The following is an 18,012-nucleotide window of genomic DNA, read 5'->3' on the forward strand; positions in this document are numbered from 1 at the left end:
TCTGGTTGTCAATAATCTATGAGCACTTAAAAACTTGAGAGTGGGTAAGAGGGAGGAAGGAGGAGTAGGTGTAGATGTAATGAATGGAGACGGCAAATGAGGAGTATTTTAGGAGAAGAGGGTCTGAAAAAGCAGAGAAGAGGGCACAGGAAAGGCACATTATGCAAATATGAGCAGCCTCATTACCATTTCAAAACTCTGGAAAGGAAATCTCAAAAGTGGTGAGAAACATTTTTTGGACCTGAGCAAATTCTTTCTGACTCTGCATTTCCATATCTGTACTCACGCCCACATCTGTGTTTGTATATCTTTGAGAACACTCTGTCCATGTGATATATATCCCATAACTAAACAAATGCCTAACCCTTCCCCTTCCCTAAGAAATGTCCTCACTAAATTTTGTGTGTTTGTATTTGCTCATCCGCTATAAAATGCCCAACGATGCTTTTCTGCACACCACCATATTTTTTTTTATTTTACTGTAGTTGATACTCATCATGTTAGCATTTTTTCTTTTTAATTTCAAGACTTGCCAGAGAAAATCCCTGATTGACTGCAGTTCATTTGTGGGTATGATGCCTTAAACTGAATATTTTATGGCCTTTAATTGGACTGTATTTGTATTTTATTTTGGGTCCGACTCCCCTACAGTGACAACATTTTGTAATGGAAAACGACATGTTTTGTATGCACATGGTCACCAGGGAGCCTACATGCCTGTCAGCTCTGCGACTAGACCTGCAGATGGACCTCCAGAGCCATCTACAAACCTCCCACCCCCAACACCCCCTGACCTGGCATGGATACCCCTGCCTTGTGCCAGTTTGGTAAAGGCGGGAGTTGGTGGACAGCTGCTACTTTTCGGCCTAGCCACCATTGCTCTCATAAACATCCACATAAGCATACATAGTAATAACGTTATCAGAGTAAATGCCCAGGGAATGTTGAAATCAAATTGATCTCAGGGTTGAAATACGCTCCACTGCTCTTTGCTCTTTCCTCTGCTCTCTCCTCTTATTGAACCTGTTTTTTTAAGCATGGCTCACAGTGTCCATAGAATAATTTATCTAGGTTTAATTTTCTAAAGAGATTATCAGAAAGTCCAACTGTAGCAGACTACAAAAACGAACCTTTCAAAGAGTATGAGACCAAAGTCAATTTGATTCCTCCACAAAAATCTGAATGTTATAAAAGGAATATAGGAGGCAGGATACCGGTTTCTAATAAAATGTATAGATATAGCATGAAGTTGTCACTTTCCTGTCAAATCTGTGAAAGAGAGATACACTCATCACATTCAGGTCTTCGAAGGTACGTCATAGTGCTCACAGTCCAGCTTGTTTTTGTCTTCCAGCAGAGCAGGCAATGCTTTAACCTACATTGTCTGCATCTGTGCCATTATCTTGACAGTTACAGGAGGTTGTGAGACAGTTTGTGAGAATGTAGTGGATAGGGAGAGGATTTCACCATGTTACCAGCTTATAAATGTTGCATATGGCCTTGTGTGTTTTTGCTGTTTTGGCTGGCTGGATAAGCGTTCAAAAACATAGCAGACATCTGGAAATATAGGTATTGTTTACCAGTGTGTTTGCATGAACACATAGAAATTCTTTCATTTTTGTTTTTCACCTGAGAAGGTATAGACCACAAAGGAAACTCAAGTCAAGAGGATGTGATGTTCCAGTTACGTTCCTTTGCTCTTGTTTGCTTTCATATGTCTTAGGTTGAAAGGTGTCAGAGCAAGAAAGATGAATTGAATCTTTTTTGTTTGCTTGAAACATTTTGATGTTACTGATCATTTTAAGCAGCTTTAGCCTTTCCATTCAGACCGTTTCGAGGCAGGTCTTGAAGCATCTTTGCATCTGTAACTCAGCCTGTGGTCTTGAACGTATTTTGACTCAGTTGACCAGCAACTCTGTTTTTTTTACCTCGCTGTCATTTTAGAGCTAATGCCTCACTACCTGCACACATACACACCAAAAGATGTTACCAGAAGGCTATAGTCTCAGTAACGCATATTTCACTGCGAATCAGAGAGTAATATTGTTCTCATTACAGCTGACGTGGGATAGCAGCCATGCTTTCCATTCCTGTTAAACTCAGCTGCTAATGCAGAGGTGAGTTTTGTAAAGGCTTTTAAAAGCCCTACTATGACCATATGGGTCGTATCTATTATAGATGACCACTCCAAGGTTCAGACCTTTGCTTTTTGCTCGCAACAGTTCTTTAGCATCTGGGCATGACACCATTACAACCAGAGGCTATCTTTCCTTGGTCCGGGAAGAGGAGTTTATTAAAGACGAGCCCCCTGCCTAATGGCTGTGGCATGGGTTTCTGTCAGAGACCGTTTTACCACAGACTCATTTGAGTAAAGAAATATACAATGAGTTGCTGTCTGTGATTGTCCTAAGAGTTTTCTAAGTGAAGTGCTTTGGAAAAAGCTATGAAGGAAAAATACCTGGGGTGCTTACGGATCTGGATGACGGAATACGTGATCTTTTCTCATGAGGAGTATGCGTTTAACCCCCATTTACATCTGTAACCATCTTCACAACCTGCTTTTCACAATAGACAGGTTGCACAAGGAGTTGGGGAGTTGAGCTATGTGCCATGGGGCCACTCTTATGACCTCTTATATTTTTTTGTTTGGTGTGCTGACATCTCCCATGAGTTCAGTTTAGCATCGCTGACAGCTAATGGCTCTGTGTCTGCTTTGAGCTGGTGCAGACAGGGTGGGACTTACCATTGAGCTGGAAGGACTAGCTGTAAAATATGAATGAAAGGAGCTCCCCTCTGCAGTCTGGGGCTTAAATATACATTTATATAGAATAAACATATATTAATTTTGTTTCCTTGTCGGGTTTTTGAAGCGTTGCTGTTTCAAGGAATCTCAAAATCTCAAATTTGATTATTTTTTAAATACATTGCTACCTAAAAAATACCAGATTTACAGCCTCAAGCAAAGATGATCTAAATACTGTTAGTGTGTGCATGTGTGATTTGTTATTTTTTTTTTTTTTTTTCACATTCTAATTTATATCCTATTTTGGACAATAAATGGAAAATGCAACTTCCTCAGACCTCCAACTAAAATGGTGTTTGATTTAAAAAAAAAGTAGTTCTGACACATGGCTGATATATGCAACCTGTGACAAGTGGTAGAGAAAGACAGGCTTATACAAGAAAGAAAGAAATATTACATACATGAATATATATCCAACAGATGGAACTGAGGAGACCAGTGACTGGACCATTGGGAGAGGAATGTTGTCCCATTCTAATCTGATGTCCTGGGCCTTCCTTTATTTTATGATGTACCAAATGTTTTTAGTAGGTGAAAGGTCTGGACTGGATGGCCAGTCCAGCACCAAAACTCTTCTACTATGAAGTCATACTGTTGTAATAGATGCAATATGTGGTTTAGCAGTTCTCTAGGCACTAATGGACCCCCCCCCATACTGTCATTGATGCAGGCTTTTAACTGAGCACTGATACCAAGCCTGATGGTCCCTGTTCTCTTTAGACCAAAGGATGCAACATTTGTGATTTCCAAAGAAGAATTTCAAAATATGATTCCCCCACGACAGAACAGTTTTCCACATTCCTTCTGTCCATTTTCAATGAGCTTTGGCCCAGAGAATCAAATCAAATCAAATCAAATCAAATTTATTTATATAGCACATTTCATGTACAAACAGTTCAAAGTGCTTTACATGAAATAAAAGCATTGCAGCAGGGAGTGCAAGAAGACTACGGCGTATCTGGAACATGTTCACATGCAGCTTCTACTCTGCATGATCAAGCTTTAAGGCCTCGGTGTGCTACTGCGTAGCTATCCGCCAATCCGACTCCGTGGTCACGCAGAGGCTATTAAACCTTTCGAAGTTCTCCGTCAGGATGTCGAATATGTAAGGCAATTCACCTCCCGATCAGTAGGTGTCGCTACGCTAGACGACCCAATCTCGCGACGTCTATCGAGAAAGTCGTTGATTGATTGTTCACCTCCTGGCTCCGTTCCACTCCTCACAGTGAACGATGGCGAGCGAGAGAGAAAGACTGTTGTTGGAGTTGGAGCTTATTGATTTTGAAATGCCATTAATTTTGATCAAATGTTGACCGGCACACACTAAACTCTTTCAAAAATGGCGGTGTTGTTGTTGTGAGAGGAAGGAGCTAAACCGGAAAAGTGATTCCGGAAATTATGTTGTTAGCTGACCAATCACAACCCTTGCGGTCTCTGCGAGTCTCCGTCTCCTCGATGGATAGATAGGAATTTTGGCCGACGCATGCAAGCGACAGAGAGCGTCTCCGGGAGGGTCTCCGACGAAGGAGAGGGCTCTCCGTGGCTCTCCGTGGCTCTCCGTGGCCTTTCCCTGAGGACTATAAATCAGGCTTTAACCTTTGTTTGTGGATGGCACAGTGAACTGTGTTCGCATGTGCCATGAGCATCCAGTATTGATGTTTGGTTGCGTCAAGATGTCTCCAGATAGTATGTACTGTAGAATGGAATGGATTAAAACTTGACATTACTCCACAATATGCAGATTAACTTTACTTTTGAGAGACTCTCCCTCTCTATGGTGCTCCTTTTACACTGTAACACAAGTGTCATCCATTACCCTGCAATACATTTAAAGAGTACCACTCATGTTTCCAGCCTTTTGCTCTAAAGCTTTTTTGTGACCTGTTCCTACCATCAAATTCTAGATGAGTGGATACTTTCAGCAAGTGATATTTAAGACTCGACATACTCCGGTGATAACTCAGTTCACATTGACACGGACGGCAGATCATTTTGGCCCCGTCAAGAGAACCATCTGGCAGGGTGTGTGTGTGTGTGTGTGTGTGTGTGTGTGTGTGTGTATGTATATATATATATATATATATATATATACACACACACACACACACACACACATATATACATATATATATATGTGTGTGTGTATCCTTTTTATCTACTTTGGGCAGTTTTGTCTAGACATAATTCTTTTTGGTCAAAAGAAGTGCCTACATGTGGTGTAGAGAAAGTATTCTAGTTCTAGTTCTGGTCATAAAATGATGCTTTCTTTGTACTGAAGGAGTGCTTTATATTAAGAAAACTAAGATATTCTTTATGAGCTCATTTCAAATAATAAACTCACAATTCAGTTTTATTGTTTGAATGAGAAAGTTATTGATTTGTTTGTGTTTGTGTTAAAAGTTAGATTTAACTTCTGCATTGTGAGATTGCTCAAGAGACTAGCTCGCTGGGATGGGAGGAGGCAGAGAGCGCTGTAAATGGTGGGGTTTTTTTTGTTTGTTTTTCTCTGTCTATAGAAGAGGGTTAGGGAGTGTGTGTATTATAAATAACCCGAATCAATAATAAACGACATGATATCTCGCATATTTTGAGTCTGGTCCGGGTTTCTCTGAGGAGATGGATGAAAAAAGCAGACTCCCTCCTTCCCACTATTCCCTGTCACTTTAAAGAGAAGGGGGGGATGAGAGCATAAGCTTTAAAAAGAAAAAAAATAAGACTTACCGTCTTCTCCCCGTACAAGCATGAGCAGGCTTTTGCTTCATGTATGCTTGCATGCCTAATGCTAATCTGTGCGCTTGCATGAATGTGTGTGTATATTAGTCGGACGCCGTCCATTACTTATTCATCAGTAATGTCTGCCTGGTTGCCACACTGTATTTCAGCATGCCTTGCAATCATTATGCCACATGCATTATTTAAGGCACACGTGTGCATGCTGTCTCTAATGCGGATAGCTACACAAGCTATTCATCTCCGATACACACACTTATTGCCTGTTCTCTCTATGGCTGTTGCAAATCTTTCACTTGTAGCTATAGCTTCCTTTGTAAGGCTGCAAGGTTTCACACAGAACACTTTCGTTCCTACGTGCTAATAAGCATGCATACTATACCAAGGTCACTTACATGCTCTAGGTCCCAGCATGAGGTTCCTAAATTCAGTGTCTTTGGACTTACAGTTCTGCGTAGCACAACCAAGAACTGAGATGTAAAAACCAATGTTGAAGACGCTGTGGTTTCCTGTGGCCTGGCTACTTTGGTCCAAAGTAGTTAACAACTTCACTGTATTTCATTGACTTTTCTTTCTACCTTGCATTCAGCCTTGGGTTGCAATTATTGTACAGATGATTCCAGTGAAATGATACGTTTTATCAATTTTGTCCAAGATTCGCTGCATCTTTGGGATGCTTGGCATTCTTACTAGTTTTATTTTTGTTACGATGCAATTATTTTTGTATACTTTGTAAACAGATCAACTTAAATGACTTTTATACTTGTGAATTAGTAATGTATTGTTTATGAAAGCTGGCCTGACTGCAGTGGCAGTCTTAGGCCCAGCCCCCGTGCTTCCCTTTGGATACGCCTCCATTTTGTAGGGATACCTTGCACCATTTCCTTTGAGGATCAACGAGTAGTGGTCACATTGTCTTAAAATACCCCGCATCTCATCCTCCAAACTCCACCAAAAAAAGAGGAACACTTTATTCCGGGTCACGAGGGGAAATCACGTTTACATAAGTGGCTATTTTTGCCCTTAAACCCCTTCAAAACTGTCCATATCTGCCCCACTTTTGATAAACTGCTGGTTCCCCACAACTGGTCTTTACTTGCCCACCAACCTATGTCCATGTATTGATTTTCAGTCCAAAGGTCATGAGGCATTTCTCTGCTCAGTTTCACAGTCTGGTCACTGCCCTCCCTTGGGGAGATTCTCTCTGTTCTAAAAATGAAAATGGTGTTTGTCTCTCTGAGTGTGAGTGTATGCCGTTGTGGTTTGGGATCAGTGGCATTAGCTGTTATCAGTGTCATGGCTGCATGAAGCTTTGCTAATCCTTTGACGTCAACACTGTACAACAAGCTGATAACATAGACCTTTATCACGGCCAGGTGTGTGGGTGTGTTGTCAGATCAAACAGAACTTGGCTTCCTGGATTCTCCGCTGAACTTCATAAATAGCTCCTGCAGACAAACAGACAGTATCAGATAACCTAACTCGCACATACACGCACAAACGCATTACTGTAGGATTTCATACCATGGATTTTAGTACTCACATGTGTATGAGATCAAGAGAATGGCGTTCTTACACTTGTAAGTCAACACAACCCATTCAATCAACCAATCTATTAGACTTTGTTTGTGTGGCACTTTTCATACAAATTGAATGGAGCGCAATGTATTTTACAGAGTTCAAATGCAAAAACAAGTGAAGAAAAGTGTAAAAATAAGCATTAAAAACGACACATCCCACCCCAGCTCTATGTGAAGGAACAGGAGAGGCAGATTTATGAAAAAAGAGAAAAGGTTTGATGACGATGTGGTCTCATTTTGTGAGTTTTCCCCACTCGTTTGGCTCCGTGTTAGAATTAGGCCAGAACATAACTGTTGAACGCCAACATTATGACAGAAGACGACCTCACAAATCCGTTAGGTCCTCATTATGATGTAACGAGTGCAGGTATGATTTCTGTGACACTGGCACAAGTGCACACAGAATGGAATTTAGCCACAGCTGGGAGCCTTTAGTTAGGATTCGCTGAGGGCCAAGCTATGACAGTTTAGCCACTTTGTTTAGTTTCAAGGTAAATTCATCGATACAAACTATCCAAGCAGCATAACACATTTAGATATTATAGAAAGATTTGTGAGCTACTTATCATTTCAGGAGAAGAAATGATCTCCTTAACTTAAAAAAAAAAGATCTATGTGTCTTTTCCTATTTCAATTATACTGACCTAAATATGTTTCCCTAAATATTTGTCTGTCCCTACAACCATTTGATGCGCTTTAAACTCTGCATTTGTCTATCCGACAGGCTCATGGTGGATCCGTAGTGGAACATGGTGTTTAACTGCAGCTCTGTGGGCCCTTGGCTCTGTGGGATATTTTCACAAGCTACTCAAATGAGCTCTCTGGGTTATTGTTTGGATCATTATCAAAGGACCTGTGACCATGTCTGTGGCCTCAGTGATTTGTGAGTTCCTCATTGTGACAACATACCTGTGGCACATACCTTAGTTTAGCATCTAAATGCATATTGGCTGTAAGAAGAGCTCCGGACTGCCTCTAGCTTTAGGACAAAGAAATAACTGCCTTCCGTCATATTGGGATATCTAACAGTGTCACATTGAAGAAAATTAAGCATTGATCTATCTTTGTTGTTTATCGCTTTTGGATGTGTTTATGGTTTAACTTAATTTAATATCTATTCGTCAGTCTGTCAGGGTACTTAAAGGGATAGTTCGCCTCTTTTGACATGAAGCTGTATGACATCCCATATTAGCAATATCATTCATTAAATTTGACTTACCACCCGCTGCGTCCTGTGAGCCGAGTTCCGGCCTTGTTTTGGCGTTGATGAAGGTAGTCCGGCTCGTTGGCTGGGGCCATAAAAATAAAGCGTTTTGCTTCTCAAAACAATATGCGTTCAAAAGAGTAATACATTTGCCTTACAAAATCGTTCATCCAGAAAAAGTCAGACCTCACAATAGCTTGGAACTATTTTCTCTCTACCTTCATATCACTGCGTGCAGCCACCTGCCGACAGCCGCACCTGTTATGGTGTTCACTGCTCTGAAGCAGGGGACTGCTCGGTCTGCACTTCGGTCTGCACGGTTTACACAGCACGCAGTGATACGAAGGGAGAGAAAATAGCGCCAAGCTATTGTGAAGTCTGACTTTCTCTGGATTAACGATTTTGTGATGCAAATGTATTACTCTTTTGAACGCATTATTTTGAGAAGCAAAACGCTTTATTTTTGTGGCCCCAGCCAACTAGCCGGACTACCTTCGTCAACGCCAAAACGAGGCTGGAACTCGGCTCACAGGACGCAGCGGGGGGTAAGAAAATGTTCATAAATGATATTGCTAATATGGGATGTCATACAGCTTCATGTCAAAAGAGGCGAACTATCCCTTTAAGCTTTGACCATATCATTCAACCTTAGAGAATTTGAAAGCTCTTGATTTTTATGGTCAGTTTTCATATTGGGGCAGCAGCATCAGAGCCAGGGACTCGAAGAATCTGATCCAATTGATGTGTCGATTCTGTTGCTCCTAGATTTGATTGTGCAAAGAAAAGGTTGTACAAGCTACTCAACATAATGGACACGCTGCACAATCTTTCCACAATGTAATGATTTACCAATGAAATGTCTTCAGCCAGAGGCTTCTTCAGCTCGATGGTCCTTTACAGGAGGTCATTCCTGCCTTCAACAAAAAAATATTTAAAATGACTGTATGTTTTCCATATCGTTATGTATTTATTAGGTATACTGAAACAATATAATTTATATTTTGGGTCTAATAAGTATTGTATTATTGAACTCAATTTAATTTAGCTCCTCGTGTTGTAAAGGGGAGGAGAAAATCAACGTTGTGCCTTTTTTTTTCCCACGTCAAAGACTGTTCATTTCCATATATTTTCCATATATCTCTTATTATTCCATTGTGCAACTCACTTGGAGTATCTGAGTCTTTGCCGCCAGCTGTAACTTGTCCATTTCACAACTTTCCTCCTGTAACTTGTCCAACTATTGAGTTTGTATGACAGGAAGCCATTACTGTTTGTAAAGAATGCTCAATGTGTGTGAATCTTTATTCAGCTGCATGCTCACCATGTATACACCAGGTGCCTCTTTTCATTTTTAACCAGCTGAATATCAAGCTGGTCATTGACATGACAGTGAGACATATGTAAGGGGCTTCCCCCCCGAGGAGCACTTCTTAAGAGTGGACAGATTTCACACAATGGGCAAGTCCCTCAGCTGTCCTAATCGTTCATCGTCACCATTCGGTCCAAAAGTCATCACTGATCTGCATCTCACTTACCAGGCATCCACATGTGCTGTTAATCTGTTTCACTATGATTCAGCCACGTAGTCTGCTTCTTCGTCATGCCTTCCTTTGTAGAATTACTTGGGTAACTGCTTGGATGCAGCTCTTGTGTCACTTTGTATCAGTTTGGGTTTGTGAAATACCCAGTGCAGCTCTTGTTTGCAGATTGGTGAGCTTTGGGAATCTGTGTGTGCACAGTGGAAAGAGGTGAACGTCTGTTCCATGTGGGAATCTTCAGTTGAAGAGTGTTTCAGTTGCCAGGCAGAGCTGCACATCTCTCCGTGCTGCTGGATTCCTGCTGTGTAGGATGATTTTTAAAAACAGAACTAAGCATGTGTAACAAGTAGAACATTACATGTGGGCTCGTACACTACTCAGTCACAACACGAAGAGGCTGTGTACAAAAGCAGAGCGTTAGTCTAGTGGAGAATGTGGTAACAAGCTGACGCAGCCTCTTTGTTGGTTGCTGAATTAGAAGGTAAAGAGAGAGTGACGCTCGTAAAATCCTTAACATGCCTGAGACTGCCCTCTGATGTCACCGGGAGTGGGAGGGAGAGTGGGAGGGGACCAGATGAATGGAGGAGCAGAGAGAGGGTGGCAGCTGGAGGGCAGTGCAAAACACGTCTGTGAGAGAAGCAGAGAGTGAGAGACGGAGATAGGGAGAGATTGGTTCTCACTGAGCAAACCAGCTCCGTCTGCTATGTCTCTGCGCGGCTGTGGAATTTAAAGCCGCGGTGGCACACTTACTTTTGGCTAACACAGACTTTCTCTGCGTTTTGCTGAGATATTTCTGCTCTGCGCACATACAAACGTGCAACAACCGGACAGCACAGCACAACTGATGGGTAAGAGCTCTCGTTATGCAAGGATTACTTTGTACTAGGACCAGTTTACATAGCCCATCGTGAAATACTACACGATATCCTCACTCAGTTTTGTTGAGTTTGTTGGGAGACTGTTATTCATTCTTTTGTTTTTATTTGTAAAGCTCGTGTTGACACTAACGGCGGCTTTTGTAGAGTTTATTTGGTGCTCATATGTTGACTGATAAAATTGCAATTGAGTCTGTCCAGGAAACCTGTTGGTGTTTTCCAGTGTACACTTGTTTCCTCTGTGGATATGCCACTGTGTATGAATGTTTACTTGAGGGAAGTGTGTGTGTGTGGACGTGCACATTGGCTGTGTGGGTGTGCAGCTCTGAGTAGTGACAGCATTTATTGAATGGTTCTGATGTATGGAGACTCACTCAGCACCAGAGCAGCCTTTAACTGAATGAAGCAGATGGCAGTGTAGCTGCGTCCATCCCTCCACACAGTCTATTGTTTACGCTTCCTTATATGAACAAATACAAACGTCAGTTCATATGCTCAGACCTTGTGTCGTATGTATGTTTTCAGAGGAGGAAAAGAGTTGGGTTTGCTGCCATGTGACTTTTTTCTCTTTGTGATGTGTGTGGTGTCATCTCAGTTCACTCCAGTTTTGACAGATCAGTCAAAGGGAAGATTAAATACCTAAATTTACAAAAAATATATATGCTGAGACATGACTCGAAAGGTCTTGCTATGTTTCTGGCATCAATCTGACGATGCTGACTTGTGATCAGATAAAGTCTTCCTTCTCAGATAAAGTGAAGGAAGAGCTGAAGAAAACAACAAACTGCCACACTCTCTTTGCAGGTTTTAATGTATAGCACAGAGCTTATGCAGCACATGAACGCTGATTGTTGAATTGCTTGGTTACCATCATCTCATGTCTCTCCCCCTATTCTCCTGTCCAACCAGCCACTGGCCACAGTCCCACTCCTCGCCATGGCGTTTGCCTCCCTCCTCTGTGAGCATCTCCATCTGTGGGGCCTGCACCAGGCTGACATTATGTCAGCGATTATTATTCCTTCTTAATCTCTGAGCATTATGCTGATGTCACAAATATGTGCCTTTTTGGTTTGATCACACATTCTGTTGACTGTTGCTCTCTATATGTTTGAGTTGTGCACGCTTCTCAGGTTGTGATTTGTGGCTGTGGTGCACAGATGCCCAGTGGGGCGAGGAACTCCCTTGGGAATCCTAGTCTATAAATAACTGTCTGTGTGATCCATAATCTTTGCCTGAGAGGAGGATGACAGGAAGGTGGGGGGGGCCTGAGTCAGAGATGGTGATGGATGAACCGAGACAGTATAGGGAGACGAGGAGGAGGAGCATTTTCTCCGGCTTTTTTTGGGCCAATTTCCCATGAGTTCAGCTGGATTTCACATTATTGTGCATCATTTAGGGAAACCTCACAACTCTTTGATTCTCTCAAAGTAAACACAATTTCCTGTGCAGAAAATCAACAAAAGTTTATCTCACATCCGCACTTCGTTGCTTTAATGGTCCTGTAGCTCCTGATGGTCCTGGTGCTCGAACACATTTACATTTAAAAACTGCATGGGTTGGAAGTTCTCATTGCAGAACTTCAGCTTGCACGGTTTTCATGTGATCTACAAAATGTGATCACAGTGTGAGAATGGTGCATAAGGTCTCCATACACTGCATAGAAATGCCTTTATTCTGAAGGGACCAGCCATGCTTGGTCATGTCAGGTGCTGTCATGGTGAGTCAGCTTGTGCAACCACCTCTCCTTGCATTGGCACCGCACCATAACCTCATGCCACAATCACAGAGGGCCATCTTTGTAAGCTGGGCTAATTTGCTCGCTGGTGCCTGCCTCCTGTTGTCTGCTGTATGTCACCATACATGTGTTTGCTGCCATTAGCAAAGCTTTGTTGACTGTAAATATGCCTTTTTAAGGTTGGTATTCTGAGCATTTATATAATAGTTTGAGTACAACAGTATTCTGACCCTCTGGGAGCCATATCAGCTTGACCGGGAACTGTCAAGTGACACAAATGTTTCCTGTGTGCTGTCCTAAGTTGACCAGAGCAGAATTATACAGCAAACTATGGCCAAATAGAATTAGAGGGAACATCTATCTACATCTCTTTATCTTTCACCTGTGTTCAGAGTCTGCAGCAACCCTGAAGCCTTTGTTGCAAATAAAACTATAGAAATGTGAAACTCCAGAAGCGATAGCATGTGCTCTAAACACAAAAATGGCAATAGATATACACTTCATTGTCTTTGTGGTTCAAGTATTGGATGGAGTGTTATCAATAGCCAGCAACAGCTTGCAGTGCAATCTTAATGTGCCCACCGGTGTGGAGTAGCCTTTGAGTGGTGGGTTGGAGCAGTGATAACACCACCTCACTCCTACTCTCAATCTCTGCCTCTCTGTGCTGCCTGCACCAATGGCCCCCCTCAGTAGCCCCCCTCAGTCCGAGTAGCTGTAATTAGTTGTCTTTCTTATTTTAGCCTCCAGGCAGTCATTGATCAAAGGTTCGCAAGTGACCAGCCATGTTAACAGAGTAGAACCAGAAAAAGGTGTTCAGGATTTGTCGTTGTTTGAGGAAAATGTGGTCTTTTTGTAAAATGAGTGACCCGGTGCCGTTTTTTTTTTTCTTTTGGAACTATCGTCAAAAGCATGCAAAATCTTTTTAACATTATTGTTTTCAGTCAAGTTTTTTCAGTTCATAATAAAACATTGATAACTTTGCACATTTCCTCCAGAACTGCAGCAGGTTACAGGGCCTTTCTCGCTCTCCTGGAAATCTAAAAATAGTGTGCTTCAGGTTATTTAACCAAGGTGTTTGTACAAATAAGGTCTAACCGAAAAAGAGTTATATTACCCTCTTATGCATCGGTTTATAAATCCACATTTGATGTCACCAGTTCCATGCCTTCCATGTAAGATGATAATATTATGTGTCTGTTGATTTAAAAAGAAAAAAGAAGGTGAGTGATACACACTCCTACAAACCTCCACACTAAAGACACACTAATGTGCAATTGGGTGGCTTTTATGTTTTGCTGTGCATGTGAGGTGAATACTACCTGAGCACGAGGTTATAACTGTATATCTATGAAATAATCTCTGAAAAATGTGAGTATCTGTTGCTCTTTCTGGTACTTCTGATGCTGTTTTGCAAGAACCACAGGAGGAGTCTCTAACCAATGCCAATTGGTGCCCCTTCAACAGTTTCTATGGTTACTTGCTAGAAGCTAAAGCACAGCAGAGAGGGAGGACAAAGGACCTGCAAGTTATATTTGTTCAAGAAGTCCAACTTCTCCATTTACCAAGGTCTGCTTTGATGCAGTCATAAAAATGCTTTTTCTAGTTTTGGTGATTTAGTTTGCATAGGTTCTGAATGCAACTTTTTGTCTTATGAATCATCTTATTGCTTGTCACTTTGTTTGTTAATGTTTGATTCAAACTTGGCAAAATTATGTAATATTTGTTGTGACAAAAAAAATGTGTTCATTTTAAAGCAGAGATAATGTGCTTCAGTTTTAACAATAAACCTGACCTATTTATATTGTACCATCAGTAAAAATATAAAAATTTGGTTGATGCCATTAATTACTTACTATGTGTATTAACTGTTTATTAGAATTTCTCTAAGTCCATATAAGACCAAATAGAGTAAAGGTGTAAATTGCTTTATTGGTCACTGTGGGGTGATGATAAAGGGGAACTGGCACTTCTTTTGAAATGGATTCACAGCTCATGGGAAAACAAATGTTTTTTTTTTTGTCCATGCTTGATGTTCCCTGCTTATTAGATATGTGAGGAATCAGTTGTTGGGCATGTTTGTGCAATGTGTTTACAGCGAATGTAAGAGGTGTAGACTGAGACTTTAACACTGTTCACTGGGAATGACTTTGCTGGACAACATGCATGGGCTGCTCAGAGTGAAAATGACAATCAGTGACAACTACTAATGGAGCTTTCTTTCTGTTGGCTTTTTCATTTGGAAGTGGCAAGTTTCTAATTTTGTGAGAGGAGCAGGAATCATGTAACACAGATTGACACATATCTGTCTTCTTTCTTCTTTTCTGCCCAACTTGACATTTTTAGAAACCCTGAGAAGAGTGTTAGATAGCAAACCTTAATTATTAAAACTATTTCAGGAAAGGTGGAGGATAAGCCTTTTAAGTTCATCTGCTCAACCTAACGTAAAAGAATAGATCCTTCCAATGTCCACTTCTCAGATAAGTCCTAACAAGCCCGTTGACATGCATCAGCAAAGCACCAGCATGTCTGACCTGACCACACCCTTTCTTCTCTCCCTGCTGTCCCTTTGGGTGGTGTCAAGTTTCCTCCCGCACTGAAAACCTGCCTGGTACCAAACATGTCATTGGCTACCTCAGCAAGTTCACTGCCACTCCATTCGCCACCTTATTGTTCACTGGAGATGCCAGGACATCCATGATAGGCCAGGGATGTTTTGCACTGGTTTAAGAGTATTGATCCCTGGCAGAAGGCTTGGCACAGAGCAAGGTGGCTCTCTACAGAGCAGATATTGATCAGAAAAGACCCAATGATGCATAGGGGGTCAAGAATTTATTTTTATTTGACAGTATGATTTTAAGATGTCTACTTCTCCTTGTTCTTTTTTTTTTTTTTTGACCCACAGATGTGGCTCACTTCAACAGCTTAATCTTTGTATAGATTACTTAAATGTCCACAAACCTTCAAATGTAGAACTCGCTTATATCAGTAACCGTCGCAGGTTTAGATTAAAAAAGCCTGTTAGGATTTGGGGTGAGGTAGCGTGCAGACGGTTCTGCAAATCAAGGCTTTAAACTTTAATTTGTCTTGTTCTCCTAATATTGTGTGGGGTTTTACAGCTGTGTGTAAGCCGCTGATTCACTTGCTTTTTAAAGAGAAAAAAATCCCAGTCAACCAGTCCTGGACATTGCATGTTGACCATTCCCTTTCTTCCTTTTTTCCCCCCTCTCTCTTATTGTTGGTGTTTCACAGGATTATTCCTATAAAGCAGATTAAATGTTGTGGGTTGGATCATCCATAGGGAATGTACCACAAACACGTTTGGTTTTTTTGCATCGAGCATTTTGATCTAACAGTTTAGGCATATGGCTGCAGTGTTTGTGTGGCTTTACTGTCGCTCATGTTGGTATTTTAACCCAACCAACATGATGGGTTCTTTTTGCTTTCCAATGCTACAGCATATCCAACCTCACGAGTTTGAGTGCAAAAGTATTGTGTGTATGTGGGGTTTTGATATTGGGTATCTTCTCATGTATATCTTCTTATATTTCCTGTTCGAGTCATCATTTCATCAAAAAAATTTCGACACAAAAAAAAATCTGGAATGGTCATTACATGAAAACAAATGCTGTGTGACTCAAAGTCAAATTTTATACATGACAAGTCAGCTTGCTTTGCACATTCTTGCAGCAAGACTGGTGTTTCCAGATGTTTTCCGCTCTCTACTTTCTGCTGTATGGATTCATGTAAAAGCCATATTTGGACGGCATCCTACATGCTTTTGTCCCACTACAAGACAGATTGATGCCATCTTTAGCTTTTGCTTTGTGAACCAAACTTCTTTTATGTTTTGGTGTTTTGCTAATGCTTATCCAGTGATTACAACTATGAAACAGACTTAAGTACCAAGTGTGCCAACACCACTAAGACGTCTTATGCTGAGCGCTGCCGTCAAGACTGATCCAACATGTGGACATTTTCTGAGTTTATAACAAGAACGAGTGTTTTTGCTGTTGTTTAAGAATCTAAGAAAAATATAGAACTACAGTGCTATGCAAAAAAAAAAAAAAAGAAAAAAAAACAGTTTTGCCATCTCTTCAAAGGGTCTTGAGCAGACTTTCTTTTATTATGATCCCATTCAGACAGCCCGGAGACCTTCTGGAGCTTTTTCAAAGTTTTTATTTGGACATTTCCTGCTTTTTCTCTTATTGTCACTCCAGTTATTTATTTACCTACCGCCCCACCCTCCGAAACGTTGAGTCATGCCACCAATTAACAGTCCATAAAGATTCTGTTTTCATAAAAAAAAATAAAAATCCAAAGATAACGGTTTAACAGACGTTAGAATAGTATTTTTGTTTTAGTATTTTAGTATTGAGTATTTTCATCTATTCATGATTTCCTCATTCGTTGACTCTTCTTTTAGTGGATGTGAGCACCGCAGCGCTGCCCTCGCAGGTACCCCCCACAACAACATCAATCCTTCCCATGGACCTGCGCGTTGTGGACCACTCGCACCACCACCAGCAGCAGCAGCCCCCCTTTGGCCTGCTTTCCCAACCTCATCCCACGCCAGCACCCTCCACAGCTTGTCCTGCATCGTCCGAGGCAGGCCGTGGGCCCGTCCTGAGTGAGTGTCGATCACCTCTGGTCGTCCCGGACTATTTTCTGCAAAATGCAACCCCAGTTCTGTGTGCTCTGAATAACACTGTTTTTCTCAACCCTCTGCAGGCCACCAGGAGCAGCACTTGCAGCAGGAGCTGGTGGCTCTAAAACACAAGCAGCAGCTCCAGAGGCAGCTACTGATCGCTGAGTTTCAGAGGCAGCATGAACAACTGTCACGACAACATGAAGCTCAGCTGCACGACCACATTAAGGTGAGGTGGTGACGTGGGCGGGGCCAGTCAAGGTTCTCCGGTTGTGAGGGGTGGGCAGACTTCTTCCTTGGATACAGCTACAGCAGAACCGTACTCAGCACATTGTGAAGGGCAGGTTGAAACAAATGCATGTGTACATTAAAGTGGGTGTGGTGGTGTAATTTGATCTGGAGGCAGTATTTTGCTGCTTGGTTATCTCCATGGGAACCTCTGTGTGCGTGAGTTTTGTACAGGACACTCTGCTAAAAGCTTTGCTCTGGTGTTGTTCTGACCACACAGAGAGCGTGGCAGCAGGGATGATCAGTTTGGGCTGAAAATAACCCAGATGTGCGTCTGCTCTGTAGCCACGTTAACGTGACTGTCATTAGTACACTCAAACCTGGCTGAACTTTTTAATCTTTTCAACTCTGACATCTGTAGAAACTCGCCTCTTTTTCTTTTTTTCTTCTTCTTCTGTCATCCATTCCATTATCCTCTCATCTCTTTCCTTCATGTGTCCTTCTTCCCACCAGCACCAACAGGATTTGCTGGCACTCAAGCATCAGCAAGAGCTGTTGGAGCATCACAGGAAGATGGAGCAGCAACGTCGCGAGCAGCAGCTGGAGAAGCAGCAGCGGGAACAGAAGCTCCTGCAGCTCAAAAACAAAGAGAGGGGACAAGAGAGTAAGTAGAA

The 18,012-nt window shown here is 41.8% G+C and overlaps 1 protein-coding gene across 2 annotated transcripts in view; it reads left to right on the forward strand.

Moving 5' to 3' along the window:
- hdac4 (histone deacetylase 4) overlaps positions 1-18,012 on the forward strand; it is a 159,898-nt gene that overhangs the window by 73,914 nt on the left and 67,972 nt on the right. The window contains exons 1-4 of one of the 2 annotated variants that reach the window (XM_075479077.1): positions 10,491-10,703; positions 16,889-17,092; positions 17,194-17,339; positions 17,852-18,002. In XM_075479077.1, the coding sequence (XP_075335192.1) occupies positions 10,700-10,703; positions 16,889-17,092; positions 17,194-17,339; positions 17,852-18,002 (505 nt within the window). In that variant the 5' untranslated portion in view covers positions 10,491-10,699. Of the gene's footprint in view, positions 1-10,490; positions 10,704-16,888; positions 17,093-17,193; positions 17,340-17,851; positions 18,003-18,012 lie in introns of those variants that run through there. The other variant, XM_075479076.1, reaches the window with a different exon arrangement.

Source organism: Odontesthes bonariensis, chromosome 12 (genome assembly GCF_027942865.1).
Source record: "Odontesthes bonariensis isolate fOdoBon6 chromosome 12, fOdoBon6.hap1, whole genome shotgun sequence".
Lineage (NCBI taxonomy): Eukaryota > Metazoa > Chordata > Actinopteri > Atheriniformes > Atherinopsidae > Odontesthes > Odontesthes bonariensis.